At 36.0% G+C, this 25232-nt stretch overlaps 1 protein-coding gene across 3 annotated transcripts in view; it reads left to right on the forward strand.

The window, feature by feature from the left end:
* Nucleotides 1-25232, forward strand: part of TBCD (tubulin folding cofactor D) — a 125628-nt gene that overhangs the window by 2829 nt on the left and 97567 nt on the right. For all 3 annotated transcript variants that reach the window (XM_084492634.1, XM_084492635.1, XM_084492633.1), the window contains 11 exons: nucleotides 601-651; nucleotides 852-949; nucleotides 1990-2091; nucleotides 3255-3401; nucleotides 4221-4276; nucleotides 8018-8150; nucleotides 16393-16438; nucleotides 19013-19145; nucleotides 20379-20521; nucleotides 21341-21401; nucleotides 21915-21989. In XM_084492634.1, coding sequence (XP_084348760.1) covers nucleotides 601-651; nucleotides 852-949; nucleotides 1990-2091; nucleotides 3255-3401; nucleotides 4221-4276; nucleotides 8018-8150; nucleotides 16393-16438; nucleotides 19013-19145; nucleotides 20379-20521; nucleotides 21341-21401; nucleotides 21915-21989 — 1045 coding nt within the window. The remainder of the gene's footprint in view (nucleotides 1-600; nucleotides 652-851; nucleotides 950-1989; nucleotides 2092-3254; nucleotides 3402-4220; nucleotides 4277-8017; nucleotides 8151-16392; nucleotides 16439-19012; nucleotides 19146-20378; nucleotides 20522-21340; nucleotides 21402-21914; nucleotides 21990-25232) is intronic.

A 25232-nucleotide genomic window follows, 5' to 3' on the forward strand; every position in this document is an offset into this window, starting at 1 on the left:
CTTTGTGTGGGTGTTTTAAAAAGAATCAGAAACTTGACATGCTAACAAATAGAATAGTGTGTAGAAGTAAGTGGGATGTAAAATGTTATTGGAGGAGATGTGAACAGCAAGCACAGATGGGTAAAACAGCATTCAGGTTGCTGACTGGGTTGGAGTGCGGTGTAAGGCTGGTTTGTCTGCAGCAGCTACAGGCTGTTCTGATTTAATGTCCTCCGTCTGCAGAGTGCCATCAGAAGCTGGTAAGTTGTTGGCAAAGGAAAACCACAAAGAGCTCTGCAATGAGGGGTAACAGCAGACTGAGTGCTGCTGGCATGTTTGATTTAATGGTGACATTTGTCCACAGTAATTTGAGAGATTCCTGGAAGAGAGTTTTTGATGAATTTTAGGTAAATGATGGCATGACAGACAGCCTCTAGTTTTACAATAACTGCTCTGTTGTCTTCTTGCTTCTTGACCTCACTTAAAGGTGTGGCAGTAGTTAGCTCAAGGATACTGAAATTTTAAACTAAAACTGTCTAGAATCAAGGGTGTATCTCACAATTGATGGTTATAAGGGCCTTTCATTTGAGTAGTTGGTCACAGATACCTTTTCCTTTTCAGTTATAATGGACAAGTACCAGGAGCAGCCTCACTTGTTGGATCGCCACTTAGGTAGGAATGTCATCTTGTATATAATACTTTTTTGTGTATATACTTGAAACTCTCTTAAACTAGAAAGTTCATATTTGCATTACATGATTGTTGTGGTTGATAGCAGATATATGACAATCATCTCCCTTTCTATTATTAGAAGTATGAGAAAGTGTAAGCTAACTGTTTTGTTCCCACTTTCTTTTCTCTCCTTTCATTAGAATGGATGATGAATTTGTTGCTGGATATAGTACGGGACAGTGCATCTCCTTCCGAGCTATTTCATCTGGCTTTTAAATTTCTTTACATCATTACAAAGGTACAAAAACCCAAAAAACAAATGTAACATTCTATAACTGAAAGTATGTAGGTTTCCAATATTTAAATTGCAGTGTGAAAGATGAGTTCTTTTTTTTTTCCTCATCATTTTAATGATACCTCACGCTATTCAATGATCCAGAGTAGAAAAAGCAAGGTCAGAATGTAAAAACAAACAAACAAACAAACAAAAAAACCAAACAAACAGATATTGAGATACTGAGTGGACAGGCTTAAGAGCTGGTCCTGTGCAAACCTCATAAGGTTCAACAAGGCCTAGCGCAAGGTCCTGCATCTGGGTTGGGGCAATGCCAAGCACAACTACAGGCTGGGCAGAGAATGGATTGAGAACAGCCCTGAGGAGAAGGACCTGGGGGTGTTGGTTGATGTGAGCCGGCAATGTGCACTTGCAGCCCAGAAAGCCAGCTGTGTCCTGGGCTGCAGCAAATGCAGCGTGGGCAGCAGGGTGAGGGAGGGGATTGTGCCCCTCTGCTCTCATCAGACCCCACCTGGAGCCCTGTGTTCAGCTCTGGGGTTCCCAGCACAAGAAGGACACAGAAGTATTAAAATTAGTCCAGAGGAGGGCCACAAAGATGATCAAGGGGCTGGAGCACCTCTCCTATGAAGACAGGCTGAGAAAGTTGGGGTTGTTCAGCCTGAAGAAAAGAAGGCTCCGGGGAGACCTCACAGTGGCCTTCCAGGGGGAGCAGATTTAAACTAAAAGAGGAGAGATTTAGATTAGATAAAAGAAGGAAATTCTTTACTCAGAGGGTGGTGAGGCCCTGGAACAGGTTGCCCAGAGCAGCTGTGCCTGCCCCATCCCTGGAAGTGTTCAAGGCCAGGCTGGATGGGGCTTTGGGCACCCTGGCCTGGTGGGAGGTGTCCCTGGTCTCGACAGGGGGGTTGGAATTAGATGAGCTTTAAGGTTCCTTCCACCCCAAATCATTCTATGATATATTAACTCCTCAAAGGGTCTTTTATTTTTCCTCAGTACTTGATGTTGATAGATAGCTTACTAAATTTTGAACCTTCATGTTACAGGTGAGAGGATACAAACTTTTCCTCCGATTGTTTCCTCATGAGGTTGGTGATTTACAGCCTGTTTTGGATATGCTTATGGACCAGAATCCAAAAGACTGCGAGGTGAGAACCTGCTGTACTTCCTGTTTAATTTTTATGTCTCCTAGAGAAGAAGCTGAAGAACAATGTAGAAAATAGTCCTGCAAAAAATAGCATGTAAAGCTGCAATATAGCCTGCTCAGTGTTAATTGAACAGCTAGAATTAACGTGAAAGTCACACATTTCATTACATACCCTCCTGATTTAAAGATTTCTTTAGCTGGGAGCAAGAATTTTGATTAAAACAGTATTTAAGCAAATAATTTTTAAGCATGGATTGAGATACTGTAGTTCATATTGTTTTATTTTATTGAATGAACAAAGAAAGGATTCCAATTTTTTTTTTTTTAAGATAGATTAATTTTAAGAGAGATCATCATCTATTAAAGGTAACAAAAATCATGGATATGAAGACTAATTCTGCTCAAAATTCAAATAATTTTTAATAAATTTCTTGCAGCACCATTTCTGTTAGTGTTGATATAGTTGTACAGCTTTTATTTTTTAAAGACCAACTGCCATAAAACTAAGGTAATCATTTTTTTGTACAACTTTTCAAAGCTTAAGTATTTTGCAGGTAAAGGACTTGATTTATGAAATATCTATTTTTATTCTGAAACCTTACCATAGAAGCTCTTTAGAAGTCGCTTCTTGTCTGTCTCTCAGAACACCTAAATTTTTTTCAATAAGCCCATGAAAGGAATACATAAATTAGGAAGGACATATTTCTCTCTTGGTCCTTTTCTGTTGTTGCACTTTGTCTAAGAACATACATTTTCTTTCTCTCCTTTCCCTTTCTATATGGAGAGTCACTTTCCTTACTAATTTAGAGTGTTTTTTTATTTGTTTGCATTTATTTTTTTTTCTGCTTGACTGGACTGGAGGCACAAATGGGCTGAGGGAAGGAGAAAACAGGAAAATAGGAAAATGCAGTTTTTCTTTGGAAAAGAATGAACTGTCTCTAAACTTCAGATTCAGGGGAAAGGGTCCATTCACTTGACTACAATTTTCCCATTTGAGGTGTCTTGTAGTTCTTTCTCCTTTGGTGTTTCAGAACACTGAGGTTCAAAGTTTTCATCTTCTTAGCATAGCAGTACCTTGGAGGAGGTAGGTTTGTTCTCCAGGCACCTTGTTGGAACACAGTTCAGAAAACAGAGTGTATATTTTGTTTGACTCTTCTTTTCCAGACTTGGGAAACTCGTTACATGCTTTTATTATGGCTCTCCATGATATGCTTGATTCCTTTTGATCTGGCCCGGTTTGATGGAAATACTGTTTCTGAAGAAGGGCATGCTCGCATGCCAACAATGGATCGCATACTTAAAGTAGCAAAAGTAAGTATAATATGTCGTGTAATATCCGCAAACCTATAACGCTTTTCTTAGGCTTAATATTCCAATATTAATAATATTAATGTATTCAATATATAGTAAATTCTGATCTTTTCAAAACATTATTTAATCCTGTGTTTTCTTTGTCTACTCTGTAAAGAATTTCTCCATAGTTGAAGAATCTTTCGTATGTTATTTAATTCCTTAGTGTCTGGTTAGACAGTTTATTACTTCAGGGAAAAACAATCATCAAATTTTATGATGATCTGCTATGAGTGTATGCCTTTGACTGTGGTAAGAGCTTTTAGAGTTTAAAGATACTAGCTAGATTTTCTGAAAGTCAACTTTACATATTTATATAGGAATTTAGTGTTTGTCAGGATGAGTAACGAAGCTATGACTGTGGAAAGAGTTTTCAACAAAGATAATGAAATTTCACTTTGTGTAAACTTAAAGTGGCTAACGCGTCATCCCTTTAAGATAAAACATAATCATCCCCCTTCCCACAAATAACCGAACAGCTTATCCTTACCCTTTTGACACTTGCAGCCCTTAAGTGGTTTAACACTTGCAGAAATGTAGTAACACAAATATGACTGTACTTTAAGGTTACAGTAAAGGTAAACTTGCTTTGAAAGACATTAGATGTGAGAGTTTGTCTCAGATATATTTTGTTAAATGGATTATATGTTTTTTACTATCTTAAACTCAGTATAATGTAATTGTAAATATTAATGTACTCATGTACAAAGTTGTTATGTAGTTGTATTATTAAGTCTACGTGTTTGAATTCTTTTACAGTTAGTTCTGTTTTACTTCTAGTGTTACTTGGTTGTCAGTGATAAGGCTCGAGACGCAGCTGCTGTACTGGTTTCAAAGTAAGTCTCTTTTTTGCTTTTTGGCAGAAAGGAAAAAGCTAGCTCCCTTTTCCCCTGTCATTTTTTTAGCCTGACGTATTACTAACGACCGTGTTGGGAGCACTGGAAGTTGCCAACTATATGGGGTGTTAAACTTGCTTGAATCATGTCCAATAGCATGTTTATTGTAAATGTTTTCTTCTGTTAATCGGAAGAACAGGCATACATTACAAGTGATACTTAAAGGTCTTTACTGCTAGCAGAATACTTTTCAAACTGGTTTCTAGGGACTGGTTTGTGCTAAAGGGCTTGAAAAAGATGAAGTTACGCTGTGTTGCTGCTCATTTTTTGCAGTATATTGCATAGAAAATAAACAAATTTGATATTAACGTAATTGCTCGATGTCTCCTAGAAGTACTTAAGTTACTTAAAACAAAATAGTAATGCTAGATTTTTTTCTTAATATCCCTCCTCTTAATTTTCTGGACCAGAGAAAGGTACTGTTTTCATAGGTTTATTGTGAAATAGTTCATCAAATGAAATAGATTTAGGATAATGGAACTTTGTAAACCATATTGTTTTACAAAGCTTAGTGTTAGATACCAAACTAATTGTAAAAGAGGTGCAGTTGTTATGATACCTTTTGTGTCAGTTCAGTAATCGGGTTTTTTATAAATTTGAAATAATGAAGTTCTCTTTCTTTCTGTCCTAGTGTGTTATGAAACCAACCTAAGTTGGTTTCATACCTTTTCCCGATATATATCACATCACATATCTTTATTCTAGTATATTCTAATGGTAGAGAACTTCAGTCTGCTTAGTCTGTCACGTAGGTGTTCTTTTTTTAAATAAGATAAATGGAGTATTTAAGCTTGCATATGTTCTAATGTACACTAGGGGGCTCTGCCAACGTAGTTTTGCGACAGGCACAGAGGCTGTGTGGGTGTGGGTAGCTAGTCTGAACAATAAAATCAGTTTTAGCATTTTTCTCTAGATTGAAAGAGGCACAAAATTTACAGGCTTAGTTGTATCAAAATAGTTGTTAAATAGAAATTAGTAGAGCAGATTCTGTCTTTTGGGGAAATAGCTGTCAATGTACTTATTTTGAATTTATTCTGAATTTCAGTCACAGGACCCAAAATGCTTTAGAAGCTTGTATTCACTGAGTATAATGCTACAATGGTGAATCTGATGGCAAAACAGACACTTTGTGTTTTGTGTCATGCAGAAAATTCATGAAGGAGTTGGGACTAGCATATAGTTCTGTGGTGACGAGTCTTGTACTTTTATGATTTATTCTGAAGAGGAAAATTCAAGTGAATGCATGCATTCTTAGAATAGTCTTTAATAAACAATCTTGTTTATTGCATACTTACTTCCATGTGACAGACTGTGGGTTTGCCTGCTTATTTTAATTGTTTTTTTGCAGTCGTTTTGGAAGTGATTGGAGGTTGCTTTTCTAGGATTTCTATGTATCAGCATTGGTAATCTGCCTTGTCACAAGGCATGCAAATTGTGACATGCAGTGAATTATTCTTAAGGGTGCATATATGCCTGAATATGCCCTTTACCATCTTCACTTACTAAAAAAACACAGAAAAATCCCCAAACCAACCAAATGTGGTTGGCTTTTTTAAGGTATATTCTGTATTTGCAAGCCTTCTCAAGTAGGGACAGTGAATTTAAAATATTCTGTCATCACTTGAGATTATTTGAATTTACATGCCAGGGTATCTAAAAATAAATGACTACTGGAAGCATCTGTATAGTAATGTTACTGATTCCAGCATTGCATTCAGAAAAACTTTAAACAGGCAGTGCTTAACCCTGGATTTCAGAAGGATTTATTAAGTTCCTTTCATCCCGATGCAGAATACTATGCAGGCGGTTGTTAGCAGTTATATGTTTCTTTTCACATCCATTCTATTGGCTGAATTATTTTTTATTAAAAGCATATCCTCATAACAAATAAGGTGATAGAATACATTAAGGAATATTAAGAATATATTCTGGTGCTAGCTGGATCAAGGTGTGTAAGACTAATGGAAGCAAAATTACTATTTAGTGTAGCTGTAATTAGTTTACTATGAAAACACCATTTTAAAAATAGACTAATGATTAATATATTTCATAAGGAATTCGGAGACCTGAATTCAATGCCTTTTGGCCTTGGTGTACTTGAATTCATTGCTTTCACATCCCAAAGCAGTTCTGTAATGAGCAGGGCATAGATAGTCTGAGGTAACTGTTTCATCTTCTTGAAGTTAGACTGTTAGGGAGGCAGGAATGCAAGAGTCCTGGGGAGATAAAATAGAGAAGTTTAACTCCGTAACCTGCTGAATAGGAAACTTCTTACAGAGAGACAGAGGAGTGGAAGGGGAAGCCTGGACTCTTGTTCCTGCATGAAGGAGCATGCATTTCAGGTAAAATTCAGAAACATCAGGATCAAAAACTTTGCATTTTTCAAAGTCTTTCCCTTTTCTTACGGCAGAGAAGCTGGGGTTTGTTCCAAGAGCTTTCTGTCTGCTCAGTGACCTGGCTGCAGTAGGAGGAGATGAGGCTTATCTTTGTCTTGCTTCTAGTCTGGAGGTTAGGGCACTCCTTAGAGTAATTAAGATTTAAACTCCTTTGGGCTGAGAAAGGGTCTAGGAACCAGTTCATCTACTTTACAGGTTACTTCTATTACCTGTGCTATTGCAGAGAAGGATTTGTCCTTGGTGCTCTATTATAAAACAAAAAACAACCCCTCTCAACTAACTCCTCCTCTAAATCCTCATTGTTTTTTTGCTGAACACAATAGATCCAGCCTTTGAAGGCAATTCAAGTGATCACATCTGCTCATTGTTTCCTGTGTTCTCTGTATTTAATATTCCCCGTTAGTTGGCTCTTGATGCAGTTCCCCATTGAATTTGCAGGTGTATGAAGTAGCCAGATGAAAGCTCTGTACACATTCTATTTTAAGCACTATGAGTTCTACAGTCAGGGCTTTCCCATGTACTTTTCCTCTGATTGCACCGAGGAGAAAGTTTCTTAATTAGTCTCAATCTCTGCTGGACTAGGAACCTAGTTTTTACAAGACTAAATGCAGTGACTGAAGTAGATGCCCTAACTGTGGCTTGGCTGGCGCTGACGATGACTGAGTTTGTAGGTTTAGGGAAGTAGTTTAACCATGATAAACCTCTTCGGTCCTCTGTAAGAATGGTAAAAATGCATCTCTTGACCCATCCAGTATGTTAAATATTAGGTGTTTAACCTTAACAAATACCTGAACAAACAAATACAGTGCTGATGATTACTCTTACGGGCCTGGAACAGGATCTGGCTGATAACAAGTGCTGTATGGACCCATTGCTGAGTTACGCTGTCTTCTAGCTGTTCTTGGTGAGAATAGTAGAGAATCTTTGTATTAATTTCAGTTTTCATTCATTTCAGTTTTTACTAATTGTAATGGAAATTATTTGTATGTTGTAACTGTAGAAAGTTATTTGTTTTTGCAATTAAGCTGGGAAATCTTTAGAATTCTAGCTTACAGGTTGGTATGTTTATAGGTGAAAATTTTGTCAGAGCCTTGCTCAGAAATGGAAGGACTAAACTTAGGAAGATTTGTAGTGTTCTCTCCTCTGCAATTTAAGAAAATCCTCATTGTAGAATTGTCTTCATGAATTGCAACTGGTTTGGGTAGCAGGAAAAAAATTAATTTATTTGACAGTTGTGAAGATAGTAACTGCAGTGTTTTGTTTTTGTTCTTGTTTTCTGTGACAGATTTATTGTTCGCCCTGATGTCAGGCAAAAAAGGATGGCAGACTTTCTGGACTGGACTCTTTCAATGTTATCTAAATCCTCCTTTCAGACTATGGAGGGGACTGTTGTTATGAATGGCATGCTGCAGGCTCTGGTAAATACCATTTTTCTTCTAAAAGATAGATGATTATATATATATATATATTTTCCAATGTAATACTGTTGTGGTAGACCTTTAATAGAAAATGTACAGAGAAATTCATGCTGATTAAAAATGGTAAGATAATGTAAAGCCAGAATTTCTTGCACAATAGTTTTGAAGGTACAACTTCACATATATGTCTTTTTTCTCCAAGTAGTGTTTTCATCAACAAATGAAAGGGAAGTTGCCAGTACAGATACTGATAAATAACTCTCAAAAATGTATCTGATTGTATGTTGGTAGTCATTTCATAACTCAAATTTTGTTTGGCTTTGTACCAAACCTGTGAAAAAAAAATGAAATAATTGGAACTGTACAAAATGAAGAAGTCGGGCTTTTGATGTAGCAGTGGCCCCTCCAAGGATTCATGAAAGTTTTAGTCATTCTGATAAATTTTTTCTGATAATTTTAAATTTTTGTTCTCAAGAGTTTTAATAAGACATAATAAACTTACTAGACTGTGTAGTTGAGTAGGCTGAAAAAAATACACTTCCTTTATTTGCTTGTTAATCAGAAGAAGTTCTTCATTTAATGTTCTTTATAAGAGTGAAATCCTCAGTTCGGGTTTTAAAAGTAATACCTATATAGTTGTACAATCATAGGACAGTCCAGGTAGGGGAAGAAAACTTGAATACCTGAACTAGTGCTATATGATAACACTCCTCTTGTGCATTTTAAGAATATCTTTCTATAACAGCTTTCCTGTAGTTTTATACTGTTAAAGTATTTGTGTATTTTGAATTGCTTGAATTAACAGTTCTGGTATCTGTTCCAATTGTGATGTCCAAACATATTTGCCTGGAGTAGGGGAATTTGTGTGTGGAGTTGTTTCTTCTTTGCTTTGTTTTTGTTGTTAGCAAAGTTGAGATAGCACACACAAAGTCAGAGAGCATGCACATGGGTAGCCTTTGTCCAGGTTTAAGGATTTGCTGGCATTTGTATGAGTTTCTATAATTTGCATAAATTTGCAGCTCTTTTTAAATAATTGCTCTGAGGACTTGTATGCAGTACATTACTAAACATCAAAGCAAAGTTCTGGAACAAGTGTGTGTGTGTGCTGGTGTTTTTTTTTTATATATAGATTTTATTTTTTTTTCCTGTAGCAGCTCTTCCAAATCAGAAGATAGGAGAAATGATCTATATTTAGAATGACTTAGGACTTGCTGCTTAAGCAAGAGGAAGCATTATTTGTATGCATTGCAGTCTGTTTCAAAAGACAGAGTGATGTTTCATCATTTTATTGTCAGATCTGGAAAGGGAGACTGTTTGCCATTCTAGGTGCATGATGAGACCTGTAGGATGTATAATACATTAGTGTTTTGTCATAATTCTTTTGACTTTGGCTTTGGCTCTATCCACCTGTTCATTAGTGCATACTAAGCGAAACAGGTGAATACTTAACAAGTCGAATCGAAACTAGAATGTGATACAATATACCTGGAAGCAGAAGCCTGCCTTCTTGCATTTGTATGACTTTTTTTTCCTCCTATACATTGTGGAATGGGAGAAAATATTTATCAAGCCAATTTTGTTGGTATCCTACAGCTCTTGTTCTAGTTGGTAGCCATGAACAAACCGATTTTTAAAGCCTTTTTCTTGCATTTAGCTTTGAAATTTTAATTTCATTTACTGCAATATAAGCACAAATTATATCATTAGGAAATAAAGGTTTTCAGAAAGATACATATGTAGGTATATGTACGGAGACATGCTTAAGTGGAATAGGAAATATTTATTTCAAGAGTTTAATATAACACTTAGAACAATAGCATGTAGTTAAACCAAAAATATTACCTGAAAGTAAAAGCAGTATTCAAAAGAAGTAAACCTGTTCCTTTAAACGTACAAGATTTTAGCAGTCTCTACAGAAACAAAACAATAATTGCTAACTGCGTAAAGCAAAATGCATCCTCAGGAGAGACAACTAAAACTTGGCTCGGCAAGCTTCAGAAGTCTTTGCCCTTGAATTCCTCCAGCGACTTGTTACTTTAAGAGTCAAACTGCAGTTACCTGGTATTTGTGTCTGAACAAGCAGGAGAAAAAAGACAAATTTTCAGTTCCCAGCCAGTACAGCAAGGCAGGTTTCGGGGAGGTAATGCTGCTTGGCCACAGTGGGTGAAATAAGTCTCCCCCCACCACCCAAGATCAGTTTGGAGCTTCCCCTAACAGCATGGATTTCAGTGGGATTATGATATTAGGCTGTTTATGGTCTGCATTGCTGTGAGATTGACATGGCAAAAGTGTTTTCAAGTGACATTAAGCCCTTGCATTTCAATGAACTGAAACTGCAACTTAGGTACGCAGTGAGTAGTTCTGTGCTGCTGCACTTTGATCTGCCTCTTCGTGGCCTTAAGTCTCGGTGATTAGGTATGCTACTGTTTAATCTAACTCAGCATTATGTGTAGAACAAGTACTACTGTTTCGTGATTCCTGTTGAAACACGCAGCCTGCATTACACATTTTAATTCCACCGATGCTTTTTTCTTTTTTTCTTTACACCTGTCGTCAGTAATATATCATTTCACAACAGGTGTGCACTAGCAGGAATCTTTGCTTGCTATGTTTCAGATTCAGTTTTTAAAACTGCTTGAAGTGCTTTCTTCTGTTGAAACTAAAATCTCAGTGTTGAACTAAATTCATTTTTGTGTTTGGACACTATGTATGTGTAGGTAATGTGAAGGATTATAAATGTTGGATTGACATGAAATTGCTACTTTTTTATAACAATTGTTTACTTGAAGGAAACATCTAACCTGTTTCAAGAATCTGCATTTTAAATTCTCTTGGTCTGGAGGTTTGCTTTTAAACCTGCCATTATATCAAACAGCTTTTTAGTTATTGCTGCAGGGTGTAGCACTCCCAGTTCTTGCGTGACAGAGATGTCATCATGTTGAGGTAGCCTTGGGCATTGAAACTTATTAAACCTTATTTGTTTTATAAGTGATTCAGTATACAAGTGTGAGTAATAATTAAAAAAAATAAAACGCCCTACACGGTGATCTGATGAAACTCGAGAGTCTTAAGAACAGGGCATTTCCCTGAGCTGTCTCTAATGCAAAGGTTATTTAGCAATAGCTGCATGCTTATGTAAATTTTGCTCCAGGGAAGAAAGAACTCTCCAACTCTATTCTTTCAGACCCAGAGGCACAAAAATAGAATATTTCCAAATAGAATGTTTCCCAAGTCTCTATTTTTTTGGCATTCTTAAAGAATTAGTGATGCTGGGATTGTCCATTGGCATTATTTTTTAAAAAGATGGTATTGTTTGATGGTTTGTTGGTAAAGGTGCCCAAAAAGCAAAGCTGATACAAGGAGAAGAAAAAAAAAATCCTTTCTTATGGAAGGGCACTGACCTCTTTACGTCTTTCTGGTAATACTGCATCTCTTCTCTTTTTGAAGGGTACAGAGTATTCCAACATGGCCTTTTCTGATACCTCTGTGTTGTTTTGTTTTTTTTTCACCAGAAGTACTGAGGTTAGTTCAAGCTTCAGAGTTTCTGTTAGCATTAGATTGATTTTATTCTTCCTTTTAGAATATAGTGTTGTCTAAAGCATTATATATAGTATTTTAAGTATTCAGAATCTATTTTGGCAGTCTTGTTAAGATGGAAGTCCTGATCTATTAGTCTAAATTTTTCAGGGTTTCAATCGATAAATAACTAAGATGATACGAGAACTTAACTCCTTCTGCCAACTATTTAACTGTGCTGTGTATCAAAGCTTGTCGGAGTAATTACCATGATCAATACCCTGACACACACTATTTCTAGTTGTGTTGAAGCTGTATAAAGAACAAGGGCTTTAACTCATCTCTTTCACCATTTGTTGCACTTGCAGTGCGTTCCATACTCTCTACTTTCAAGCAAATTTATTATTCTGACAGCACGTCCTCCCTCACCTTGTTTACCTCCCCACGTCTAGCCTGGAGGCAGGAATGAGTGATAGCTTTCCCTCGACCTGGATGCTGTGTGACTACTAGGGGGTGCTCCAGAGTAATGAAAGATACCATTTTCTTCTCTTCCCGCAGAGGCTGAAATTATCCTCCCAGTCCTTGCCTTGTTGGTTACAACCAGAGGGTAGGTTCAGACCTGCGACTCCTGCTCGGCAGGAAGGTAGACTTGCTGCCAAGCAGTCAGGCCACCCTTAATGGTGATTTGTATAGCTTGGGGAACATGTCCCGGAGATGATCCTGATTGATATATCTCACAGAGGTCGGGCCTAAAGTGGGTTATGTAGACAATTGGAAGGTGTGGTGTATTTCTTCTATGATTACTAAGAAACTGGGTTTTGTTTTCCTTGCACCATGCTATTTCTAAAGCAAAACCAGACTTGACAGTTGTCATTGCTTGCACACCACTGATTTTCTCTAATTTGTAGGTGGCTTAATTATTTATAAGAGAGGGAGTCACATACTTTTCAACAGTTCAACAGGTTGGGTGAGTTGGTGTATGCTCTGTGTCCTCATTAAAGCGGAGGGACCAGGGTGTAACTCCAATTGCCTGGATACTCCAACAGACAGGCTCCTTACTTTCAGTATTACTACTTGCTGACACTAAAATAGTCTATATGGGTGGCAAACCAAGCTTATTAATTATTTTGTTTGTATCAGATTTTTCTGAAACGGTGTGCCTCGGATGTTTTTCTTCCTTCAAGGCAGGAAGTTTAAACTAAATACTGTAATGCTGATTTGTCCTTTTTTCCTTATTTATTTTGTTATTTGTTTGCTTGCAGTGGTGCACCGTGTACTTTGCTTTTTAGTATAACCCCTGTATGTATGCTCTAGTGTTGCAGGATTTTTCTAAGACAGTAAGTTTGCTTTATATGCATGTTAGTAACATAAAAAAAAAATAGAAAAATACACACATCTTTAATTTTAGAGGCCAATAGAGCAGGTAAAGTGCTTTTTTATTTCCCCAGAGGAGTTATCAATGAAGCTTGAATGTTTGACAGATTTCGGGCTTGTGAATGTTTTTACATGCTTTGATTCACAAAGAAGTCATGAAAACATCATCTTAATATTTAAAAAAAAAAAAAAAAAAAAGGTTGGGCGGAAGCTGAAGCTGGATTCTCAGCTCTCTTGACCATCCAAAGAGTAGTACTCAGCAGTATGGTTATTGCCTACTTTTATAAGAATTGTTTTCTGCTAAAAAAAATATTAGATTTTCTTTGAGAGAAAGAAAATACTTAATGTGTCACTTGCTGAAACACCAATTATCTGGTAGAAGGTTATGTTCCACCTGCAGTGTACATCAGTTGGTGCAAACAAAACTTTTTTCATTTCACATGTACCTCTTTTTCAGCTTTATTTATTCCAAAATCAATAGGCAACATTTTATTTATCAAAAACCATGTAAATATTAAGTCCCCATTTTTAAAGTTTGTTTATTAACTTGTAACACACTAGCTACAGTGTTATTTGGTTAATTTGTACTTCCCTAAAAACTTGCATCAATGATAAAACCCCTTACTCCATATTCGAGAGTAAGGGAGAACATTGAATCAGGTACTAAACTTGTCAAAGATGGGAATAAACTACTATGATTTGTATAGCTGAAAATTTCCTATATTAGAATCTGCATATTTTTCATACTTTATAAGGAAAAAGGTTCATATGGTATATACAGAGTGTATATTCTTAATGGAAGTTAACATTATTTGTAACTTTAGTTCTCAAGATAAACAGTGCTTTTCCCTGAGATTTTCTTATGTAGACCTGTCTAAAACTTGTCAGGGTTCTTATGATGGGTTAAACTCTTGCTACTGAATGATTGAAGAGAGGTTTAGTTTCAAGGTGTGGAACCTGATTTGTTTTCTGAAAAAAAATAAATAATCCAGCTGTTTTGTAGTGTAAATCTCAGTTGAATTACAGCTGTTGCTATAATGATTTTAACATCTGAAAGTACATTATAAAGTCTTGGTGTATTTGTGAGTAGATATTCCATGATGAAAATCAAATATGAAAATAGTTTGTTATTTAAGTATGTAATGAGGAAATGTTGGAGGAAAACAACATGTGTTTCGCTTGTCCAGTAAATTCTCTAGAGAAATGTGTGAAATGGAGTTTGTTGAGTTTGCTGTTCTAAATTGACTTGTAAGTGAGGCTGGTTTCTTAGTTGTCTTATTAAAAATAAGTCTTTTACAATAAGTGAAGAGTTTTCTTATTTCCTGCTTTTCTGTTGGTTAATTTCTTCTCTCTTCTCGCTTTGAGGCGATACACCTTCTGGTTATGTTTTTCTCAAGGAGTCAGAACTGAATTCAAAGTTGGCCTTTAGGATGTGAAAACTCAGGAAGAAACTTGCAGAAAGGTGTTAGAATTAAGGAGCTACATAAGAGTGAAAATGCGAGCATGTTCTGAGGCTACTGTTCCATCTTTGCAGGAACTCCATGACAGTTTGCTGTGAAGTGTGGGGCTAGAGTTCCAAATGCAGTTGCCCAGGAGCGTTCCCAAGGCTATATTACAAAGCTGTTTCTTTCCATTATCAGTACTTTAGGAGTTACACTATGTTTTGATGGAATATGCTTTAACATAGTCTTAATAAATTTGAGGCAGTCCATGCACACCTTTAAAAAGAGTATTTGCTCTTACCTGGGCTTATGTGCAGAAAGGAGAAGTACTTCTGAAGAAATGGTGCTGCAGAAATGCTGCAGTGTCTCCTGGCATCCACTGCCACCTGGCTAACCTTGGGAAGAAGCCATCTGTTCTGAATACAGGCACAAAGATACGGAGAAATGAGCTTATGCACACTTCTGCAAAGAGAGAGACAAATCAGATAGGCCAATTTTTAGGTTTGTTAATAATACTCTAGATTTATAGATCTGCTACAGAACCTAAAATGGTGCTGTAGCATTTCTGCTTTGTAAGTGTACTATTTATAGGATGCCTTACAATTGCCTGGTTACTTCAGGAAAACATTAAAAATCTTAAATAATTCAAGATACATTGTTAAATTCCACTATGTAGCTTGTAGTAAAGCTGATCAGAAGTGCTAATTTAGGATTCTAAAATGTAATTTAGTTACAAAACAAAACAGAATGGGTACATAGCCTAAAGGTGTTTTTATTGCTTTTGTTGCTCTTAACCACACCTGCAGTACAGGAGGCATGTGTATTTGGTATGTGTGAGAAAGTACATATTTTTAAGGTAAGTCTGTTCTTGTTTAACTCCTAGGCATGTTTATTGACGAAGGTTTTTCTTCTGGTGAATGGCAAAGTTCAAGGAAAACTAAGTGGCTGAAGACAGTAGTTTTGATACATGTGAAGTGGACTGGGGAAACTTTAAATGTGTAACGTGTTTTTGTCTGCTAGTAATAGTGCTTTTTTCTCCCTGTACAGCTGAGGCTAGATCTTACTGGGATTTTTAACCATATGTGAAATTATTTTGGGGGCTATTTGCAGGACTGAATGCTTGAACTCTTCTTTAAATCCCTTGGCACAGGAATTAAAATGTGTCTGGTGGAGGTATATTTGCAGTCAGGGAATTCTGTACTTTTTAGTTTAACAGGGAGTTCTCAAAAGCTGCTGGAGAAGCAGGGTAAAACACTTGGCAGTGGAGCCTGTGCTGTGTCCTGTCTTGTCTGAGTTTGATTGCTACCAACAACCAAGCTCGCTCACGTGTGTCCACCTGTCCTGCTTCTCACAGCAACTGGCGCATTGATGTGTTCTGTCTAAATTATGAGCAAGGCTTTGTTCAATTCGGAGAACCCTTCGATGTCATGAGGTCCCAAACAGGATGTAGAGTTCCACTTATTCGTGGTCTGCAGATTCGTCTTCAGTTCTTAGAGGTTCAAAGCAGCGTGAGCTGTTAAATAATAGCTGCTGTGGTTGCACCTGCATTGAACTGGTGTGACCAAGCACTGAAGCACTGAGCTGGATGGATCAGGGAGCTGAGCTGGCTGAAGAACAGCTCCCCAACTGCCTCCTTGAGTGTGTGTTTTTGGGCCAAATCAGCTCCCTGAGCTGGCTGCCTGAATGAGTGTATGAATGGGAGGGGCAGGCTGAGCCATGGTAGCCTTGACTTGCATTGACTTACAAAGAAGTAGAGCTGCACCCCGAGACTCTTCCTCTTGGCTGTTTAAATTACTGAATAGCTTAGATTATTGCAGGAATATTAAAAAATATTTTAGATCTATATGCCTGATATATTAAGCTTTAGAATCTCTATATTCTTATATTTATTTTCCCTATTTTAATTATAGGCACAGTTATTTAAACATGGCAAAAGAGAAGACTGTTTACCTTATGGTAAGTTTGTAATATCCTGATTTTTGTTTTTAAAGCCATTTCAATTTAAAAAAGGAAGAAAGGACGCACTGATAAAGAATGAATGGTTCTGTACAGAGTAAAATAAAGTTTGAAAACATGCAAAGTAAGGGAAAAAGAAGAGAAGCCAGTGAGGGAGGAGAAGATACAGCTGAAGAATGTTATGTTGGAAAATCTCATGAAAGGATTAGAGATTTGGCAGGTGATCAGGTTCGCCATTGGGCTAAAGGGGCTGAGCACAGAACATAAGATGTGAAACATATTTTAATGAAACTCATTAGAACATAACCTGGTGTTATGCCTATCAGTGCTGAAAATTTTACAGAAAATTTCCAAGTGTTAACATAAGCCCAGGAGTTAGGAAATCCCAAGTTTAAAGAACCTGCTGTATACAGGATCCAGCTGGAATCATGTGGTGGTGTTGAAAAGAGGAAAAGTTTCAGTGGAAAGAGATGATAATGGATTAAATTAGGGATAGACAGGTACTTGAGAACACAGAAGTTTCTGAATATTGTATCTTTATGTTGGAAGTATGTTCTCATGGTAAAACCTGGAATTGTTCTGAACTGACTGCACAATACTGGTTTGCCTTTTATTGGTAGTGGAATAGAGAGGTACAGAGAGATAATGGCTAATTACAGAACACAGCAAAAGAGATTATCTTTCTTGTGGAACTTAGCAAAACACCAGAAATGTGTTTTGTGCTATTCACAGGAATCGAGCAATGATGTAAACTTGCATTAGAATGCATATAACTTGATTTAATGGAATGATTTTGACTTCAGAAGAGAAACTATGTAGATCTAGAGCAGGAAACAGTTTCATTCTCCCAGTTACTAAGTATGACATGCAGACCCTTACTAAAATTATGGATGTGTCAGATAACTAGAAACATGAACAGGCTAGATAAAATATAATATAATGCAAAATAATTTAAAAGATGCATCTGTACAGCAAAATATTGTCATAATCAAAACAAAAAGAAAATATTTGGCTCATGTTGTTAACCCTGCTGGTAAAGTTAGATGTTTTGGCCTGTGGCATCTGGTAGTATGAGGAAAGCAAGGCACATACCAATGAATGAATAAATTTACCCCAGAAAAGACAGAATGCTCACAGCTAAGAAGCAAATATTCAGACAAAAAATTTGGGGGAAAATGAAATGTGAGAGGTGAAAAAATCAGAGATTGTTAGTTATTACAGGGTTATAACAGAACTGAAGATTAAATAGAAAAAAAGAGGTGGAAGTCAAAGGACAACACTTTTGTGTTGTCCTTTTGTATTATAGAACTGGAGTCCTTTTGTATTATAGAACTGGAGTTAAAAACGAGCACAACTCCTGAGACCATTTGCTTGGATCTGTGGATGATCCACAGTGATTCAGTAGTTGGACTTGGAAAAGGCTTATATTTATATATTCTTAATTTTTTTTCTCTCTGTGAGTATTGATGTTTCTGCAGTCTTTTAAAGCATTAATACCTAGTTTTTTTAAAAGTTGTAAAAAACAAAAATCCAGGTTGCAGGAAGATATTTAAATAATAGTCATTATTGGCTTCACCATTTTGCCTGCATGTATTATTTTACAAATATTTCAGTATGTCAGGATAAATCATAAAGCTGTTGAAAACTTGAGTCGATTTTTAAGTCATGTGCCGTACGATTTCTCAGACTTTGAAAGAATTGCTATACCCTTGATCTCGATATTTTAGAAAACCCAGTATGAGACTGGATTAGAAAATTGCAGAAAGATGTAATTCTGTATCTGCAATGCTTACAGTAAGAATGATTGGTCCTCCAGGGTCTGAGTTGTTAGTTCATATTAACTACTGATAAGTTGTAGGCTCTTTTTTTGAGAAAGTCGTTTCAGGCTGCAAATGCAAAAGGACTGTTTTATTTGTAGCATGGATGTGTTTCTTGTGAAAATTTTGAATTCTGGAGTCATTAATCCAAGACTCTCCATTAGTCTCTGTTTTTTACTTTGCTGGACAAATAACTGTGTTAGCTTTGATGTGCCCAAATGAAAGGTTTTGTTGCTGATTGTTTACACGTACACATTATTTTTCATGTCTAAGTGTTTATGGACATTCATCATCATAAAAATTTTATGTGCAGAGGATTTAAGTTGGTGCTACCTGAAAATAAAAAATGAGGAAAATGAACAGTTTTTTAGTATGCAGAGACTGGTCACAGAGTAACTGAATTGCTTTTTCTGACTTCTGGTTCTGTTAGGCTGCTGAAAGTTCTTAGACCATGAAAGATTCTTCAATATGTTTCTTCCGGTGAGAATGAGACGCATAAATGCTCCCTCATGATCTAGATTCATTTTGATTTTCATAGTCAAAAGTAATCCTTAAAGTAATCCTACCTGTTTGGTAGGTGAAGGATATTACCCTTATTTGGCCATTGTCAAAGCTATGACAAAGTAGGTAGTACAGCATTTGCATTTCAGTAACACCTTTAAAAATCTAAATCTGCTACAGATTTTTTGAGATTTTAAACATTTTTTTTTTACTGAGTCTTTTTTAAACTATTTGTCTTGACATGTTTCTTTTACAGCTGCTACTGTACTTGAGTGTCTTGATAACTGCAAGCTATCAGAAAGTAATCAGATGGTTCTTCGCAAGCTGGGGATGAAACTTGTTCAACGACTTGGACTGACATTTGTGAAACCGAAGGTAGCAAAGTGGAGGTTAGTTTAAAGTTGAAACAGTGATTTTTCTTTTCTTTTCTTTTTTTTTTTAAGTAAAGTGAATCTTTAAAAAAAAAAAAAAATCACAAACACTCCAAAACCTTAAAAAGTCTTAAATCCATCCATTTGATTACCAGTCTCTGCCCTCCTGCCTTCCCTCCCCGAAAAAAAAAAAAAAAAAAAAAAAATCCTTGTATTATTTAAGACTTGCATACATCCTTCATTTGAACACATCGGAGAATTAGATTTCTTATGCTGTATTTAGTTTTCTCTGTTTTTTCAATTTTGGTATAGTAAACCGCTGCAACGTTGTGACAACCGAAGTCTTTTGATGTTTTGTGTTGCACATTACAAAGTCTCTTCCTATATAATGCATAACTTGGTAAAGATGGGAAGGTGGTGAACTTTGTTATTGAAGTTGATTTAATTCAATTTTGTGAGAGTGAACTTAATTTTTCCATTTCATTTTTCTACCCTGATTCGATAGAAGGTTCACAGGGGAAAACTGGTTTGTGATCCCACTTCAGTTTTGCATATTAGTCAGGTTTTGGTGTCTGGTTTTACTTATTGCCAGAGGGCAAACTCTTTTTTAGATTTCTCGCACTGATATTTTTAAAATTGCAGGCTCCATTGGTGACTATTTTTTATTGTATTTCTTTTACCAACTTTTGAGAATGTCCTTAGGCATAGAAAATTCTTTTTAGGTGGAGTGTACCTTGCCCAATGGCAAGAGTCAGTTTAGCATGGAAAGTATATCTTTTGTAAGAATGTATCTATACCACAGGCTAAATATCTGAGTACAGCTTGTGCAGAAAGTACTGAGCTGGCTTTAACATTTAAAAACTATTTTTCATAAATTGATATATATATATTTTTTTTTAGGTTTTGGAGAGTGTTTTAGGGTATGGGAATTTTGCCTCTTATTGTCAGTAGTGGAAAGTAGGTTATATTGAAACAGGAAAGGGAGAGAGATGATGAAAGGTACAAAACAGTTTTGCACAGGAACCATTTAAATAGTCTAGCTTTTCTCAACCTAGAAAACAGACAACTGGGTCAGGAGGGAGGAAAATGGGATACTTTTCCCTTTCCTTTAAAGCAACCTCTAAGTAACTGGAAAGCTGTACACTGGGAGGTGCAGTCACTTGACAAGCAGGCTTTGTAACAGTATATACCTATTTCAACTGGAACTTAAATCAGAAAAGATTATTGACTGTCTCTTTTTTATTTGTTTAGGTATCAGCGTGGCTGTCGGTCTCTGGCTGCCAATCTGCAAGCTAAGGGTTCGGTTACGCAGAATCAAATAATAAATGTTGCTGCTAATGAAGCTGAGGATGATGAGGCATATGACATTCCAGGAGAGATTGAAAATGTTGTAGGTGTGTTAAAACCAGACAGAAGTTATCGTAAGGCCTGCAAATTAAGTGCACATTATGAAAATGGCTTGTTTAGTGCTAAGAAAGTAAAATGGGTATCTGCACTAACGTGAACAATTGAAAAGATTATAAAATTTCAATCTGTGCATCTTGTTAAAATATACGTAATTTTTGCCAAATTATTTGAATTTTAGCATCACAAGTAGGAACTCAGTACTTGTAACATTTTTTTTGTGGGGTTGGGGGAGGGAGTTATTGAAATACACTTTCCCAGTAATGTGAAAGTGTTATCTTGAGCCTTTCAGAGATGGAAGGATGAATTAAAATTCATAATGAAAAATGAAGTAAATGGCATTACATGAAAGCAAAAGAATTATGTGGAAGATTTTAACCTGTGGTAGTATCGAAGGAACAGCATTTTCTATTAGTATGTATTCATAAAGGAGGTCCTCTGCTAGCTTTCTAGTGGATATGCTATAAATAAATAGGCAAAGATGGCATCAGAAAACATCTATAACTAAGTAATCTAAGGAACCTCTGAAAAAAAAAAAAAAACATCCTGACTTCTATTTTGAATCTGTCAGAGTAATTCAAATTTTAAACCAAATTTTCTGTTTTAGAAAACAATTTTGACATCTTTTATGTTTATTTAGTTTCAAGTCATGCTTGTGTGGCCTGTATAAGAAATCTGGAAACAAATATTTTTGTTTAAATTGGGAGGCAGCTATGTTAATAGGAAAATGGATTTTTAATGTTTAAAAAAGTATTTCTCTTGTTAAATAAATGAAAATAATCGTTTTGTTTCAATGAATTTATCTGCAGAGCAATTGTTGGTTGGACTGAAAGACAAAGACACTATTGTCAGGTGGTCTGCAGCAAAAGGGTAGGTTTCTTATTGTTACTCTAAACTATTAAGCTAAACCCAGTACAACAACAAAAATACAGTCTAATGTAACCTGTGATTGATAATTTGTGTCTTGCCAATATTCACAGTTACTTCAAATGGCTTTAGCACAGCTCATGCTGTAAATCTGTGTTTATGACTTTATCTAGGTGCATGTGAGATGGGGCTAGTCTACAGGAAAATTACAGCTGGGTTTGGAAATAGACATCTTGTGTAAGATTTGACTTAAAGGCTATAAAGTAGTATTTCTTCAAAATGTCTTTGTTCTCCTCTCCTTTGAAAAAAATATATTTCTGTGTTAAATTCTCTACTTTGTAGCTTTTGCTTCAAGCTTGAGATTGGTGTTTTAGGCTAATGGTGTTAGCATGATCCATTATCACCTTGAATTCAGCCATCGTATTGTAAGCTTCCAGTAACTAAATTTTTTATTGGATTTATTCATCAAATGGCAGTACTAATGAATCACTGTATCCTTTTTTTTTTCTTCTCTAGAATTGGTAGAATAACTGGAAGACTTCCAAAAGAATTAGCAGATGATGTGGTTGGCTCTCTGTTGGATTGTTTTAGGTAAAAATCTTACTTCATATTTTATGTGCATGTGAAACGTGTCTGTTTATGAAATAGGAAGACTCCAGTTACAAAAATAGGTCTGGAAATCTGTAGATTTTATTGTCTTTCTTCTCCCAGATTTCAGAATCTCCTAAGGCATAGGTGTACCACACTCAGGGTGTTCAGTAAACTATTCCTAATCCTCTGTCTCCACCCCATTCTAAATTAATTTGGAAGGACTAAAATTGATCTTTGGGAATGAATAAATAAATAAATAAACTTTATAAGCTCATTAGCTTGCTCCCTTAAAAATTCCTGGTGTGATCATATCTTGAGTGTTGTGTGCAAATAGTAGACCTGGAAGTGATATTCAAAAGGATTCTGAAGATTATTAGTGTTACAAATCAGCCTCTATGTGAGGGGAGGCTAAAACATCTAGGAAGAGTAATGAATGAAAGGGGTATAACAGAGGTTTATGACGTTGTATATGACAGGGAAATGATTGCTCTCTAGTTTTTATATTATTAGAAACAAACTAAAGTAGGAGGTGACAAGTTTGGGTTACAGAAAAAGTGGTTATTCACATTACACAGGGAAACTGTAAAAGTGTTATACTACAAGATGTGGATGTATATGCCTGATGAAAAAATAAACAAAACCAAACCACCATTTTTCTTTTCTGCACACTTGTCATGATCAGCCAGAGACTAGGGATGTTTTGAAGAGAGTTACAATATACTTGTCTTGTTCTTTTACTAGGCCAGAGGAGTGTAGTGTTGGTCATGGAGCAGCTTTTAGATCAGCTAAACCATCAGTCTGATCAGTTATAGCTGCTAGGATGTTCTTCTGATGTGCTTTATTGCTGGATGGCTTGCTTCTGCATGCATGTAGAGCATGTGATGGACTAAATTGTTAAACAAGTACCATATGCTTTTTTGTATTGAGTTGCTCAATTCTGCATTGAGTACCTGAGCTTTAAGGTCTAAACAACTGTTTTTGACTAAGCTAATAACAAAAAGAGTAATTTCTTTTTGAGAAAAAATACAGGTAATCTTTAGTTTGACACTCAAATCTACTCTTTAAAAATAAAAAATAAAAAAATCCCACCTTACTTGACAGTGCAAATTAAAAATTTCAGCTAAAAGGAATAAAAAAAATTGCAATTTTTTTGCATGAAAAAAATTCTTTCTAAAAAATTTTTGCAATTTTTTATTGCATGAAAAAAATTCATGCAATAAAAAAAAGAAGCTATGGAGTCTTAAAAACTTGCAACGTGAAAGTATCTACTTAGCCAATACTTCCACTGCGCTACTGTGATTAATTTAAGAGGTGCTGCTGATCTCAATTATCCCTGGAGCTTCAAAGACCTGTACTCGCAGTGTTTTCTTTCCTTGTTTTTCAAGTCATAGGGGTGAGTAATGCAGCTAGTAATTGAATGACCTGCTTTCTCCAAAAGCACTTGGGAATGAATGTAGACAAGACGAAGGAGAATCTGTATGCTTTGCACTAAATATCTTCTGTACACTTTGCACTAAATATCTACTGAATAAAATAAAAAGTCAATTGCTCTTTAGAGGCACTTCAAATTTTATCTCTCAGGATAAGAAGAAAGGATGTCTTATAGATAAATTCAGAGACAGGAAAGAAATAAATGACCATTTATCACAGTGAGACTTTCAGCATAGTCTGCAGGGGTCCATAGGAGCCCTGTGCTGTTCAAGATACTCAAAAAATTATCCTGGAAAAAAGGTGAACAGTGGGGTGATGAAATTGATTGATGGTTGAACTTAGCTAATACAGTGAAAACTAAAGGGGACAGAAAAGAAAATGTTATATAAGCCTAAATAAAGTAACTAGACTGTAAGTGGCATGAAATATAATGTCTAATGAATGAAAACTAATGCACTTAGGGAAGAACACAGCCAGCTATAAAAGTTACTACTACTCAGGAAAGAGATCTTGAATTCACTGTTCATGGTTTGATAGTTTTTTGAAGGTGTCAATGGAGCAACAGTCAGAAAATAAAGAAGGCAACTGGAATGTTAAGTATTATTAAGAAGGAAGAAATATCAAAACTCAATCGATTATCAGGAATTGATTTAACTGACGTGGATTCTTCCAAGTGGCAAGAAAAAGTAGAGGTATCTAATGGAGATATATAAAATCATGTATATGAAAGAAATAGGGAAAGCCAGCAATTGTTTACTATTCACTCTTCCTCAGAGTGCGACAACTGGGAAGTATCAGGAAGTACATTTACACGCAATTAACCTGGGGAAGTCATTGCCACAGGATGTTATGGAAGCCAAAAGTGTAAAGGGAGTTCAAAAAGGGATTATCCAAATTAATGGAAGAGAGTCCCATCAGAGGTTATTAAATGTGACATTCTGGATGCAACCTCTGGCTTGGGAAGTCCCTGTACATTGGATTGCCAAAGCCAGGAGGAGGCTAATGAGGGAATGATCCTTTGTGCTTTGTCTCTGGCTAAGCATCTGCTATTGGCCCATTTCAGACACAGGATGATTGGGAGAGATGAAGCTTTGGTGTGACATAGTTCAGTTGTTTAGTGTCTTATTCTTAGGTTCCTATTCGTAGTTTAATACAAAATTAACTTCGTGTGTGTTTAGTCACACAGCATACAAGCTTTCCCCTTTTCACTCCTTTACCTGCCAGTCCACCAAAGTCTGTGTACTGTTTTTGAAATTCTTTTTGCTGTGTTCACTATAAGGCACTGTTTTGGTTTATGGTTTTGTTTAAATGAGCAAACAGTGGTGTTTAGACACCTTTGAAATGCACAGGCTTGTATTATACATTTGTTGTACTGCTCAGACGTCTTTTGCTAGTTAAGGATTGCGTTTGGCATTCAGTTCATTTTTATCTTGGATATATTCTGTAAACCTGCATCTTTGGCAGTGTAATAGGAAGTTGCTTTCCTTTTCTGCATGAGTGTTTTGTATTGCATTCTTTTGTAAATAGGTTATGTTTATTACGTTTATAATGATACGTGGTCGTTATTTTCTTTGTTGTTTTTTTTTTTTTTTTTTGCTTGTGTCATTGCTTATTTGATCATGTTTACATCAGTATTTATATTGCACAAAATGGGAAAGAAAACATGTTCAATTCACCATTCTTATGTTTTAAAAATCTAACAGGAATAACAACACAATAAATACATGCTGGTTGGTGCCTTTTAAAATGTTATGAATTCACCATGACAAATGAAATCCAAAAAGGAAAGGCTGGTCTTAACAAAACTTGTTT

The sequence above is a fragment of the Aythya ferina genome, assembly GCF_964211825.1.
Source record: "Aythya ferina genome assembly, chromosome: 18".
Lineage (NCBI taxonomy): Eukaryota > Metazoa > Chordata > Aves > Anseriformes > Anatidae > Aythya > Aythya ferina.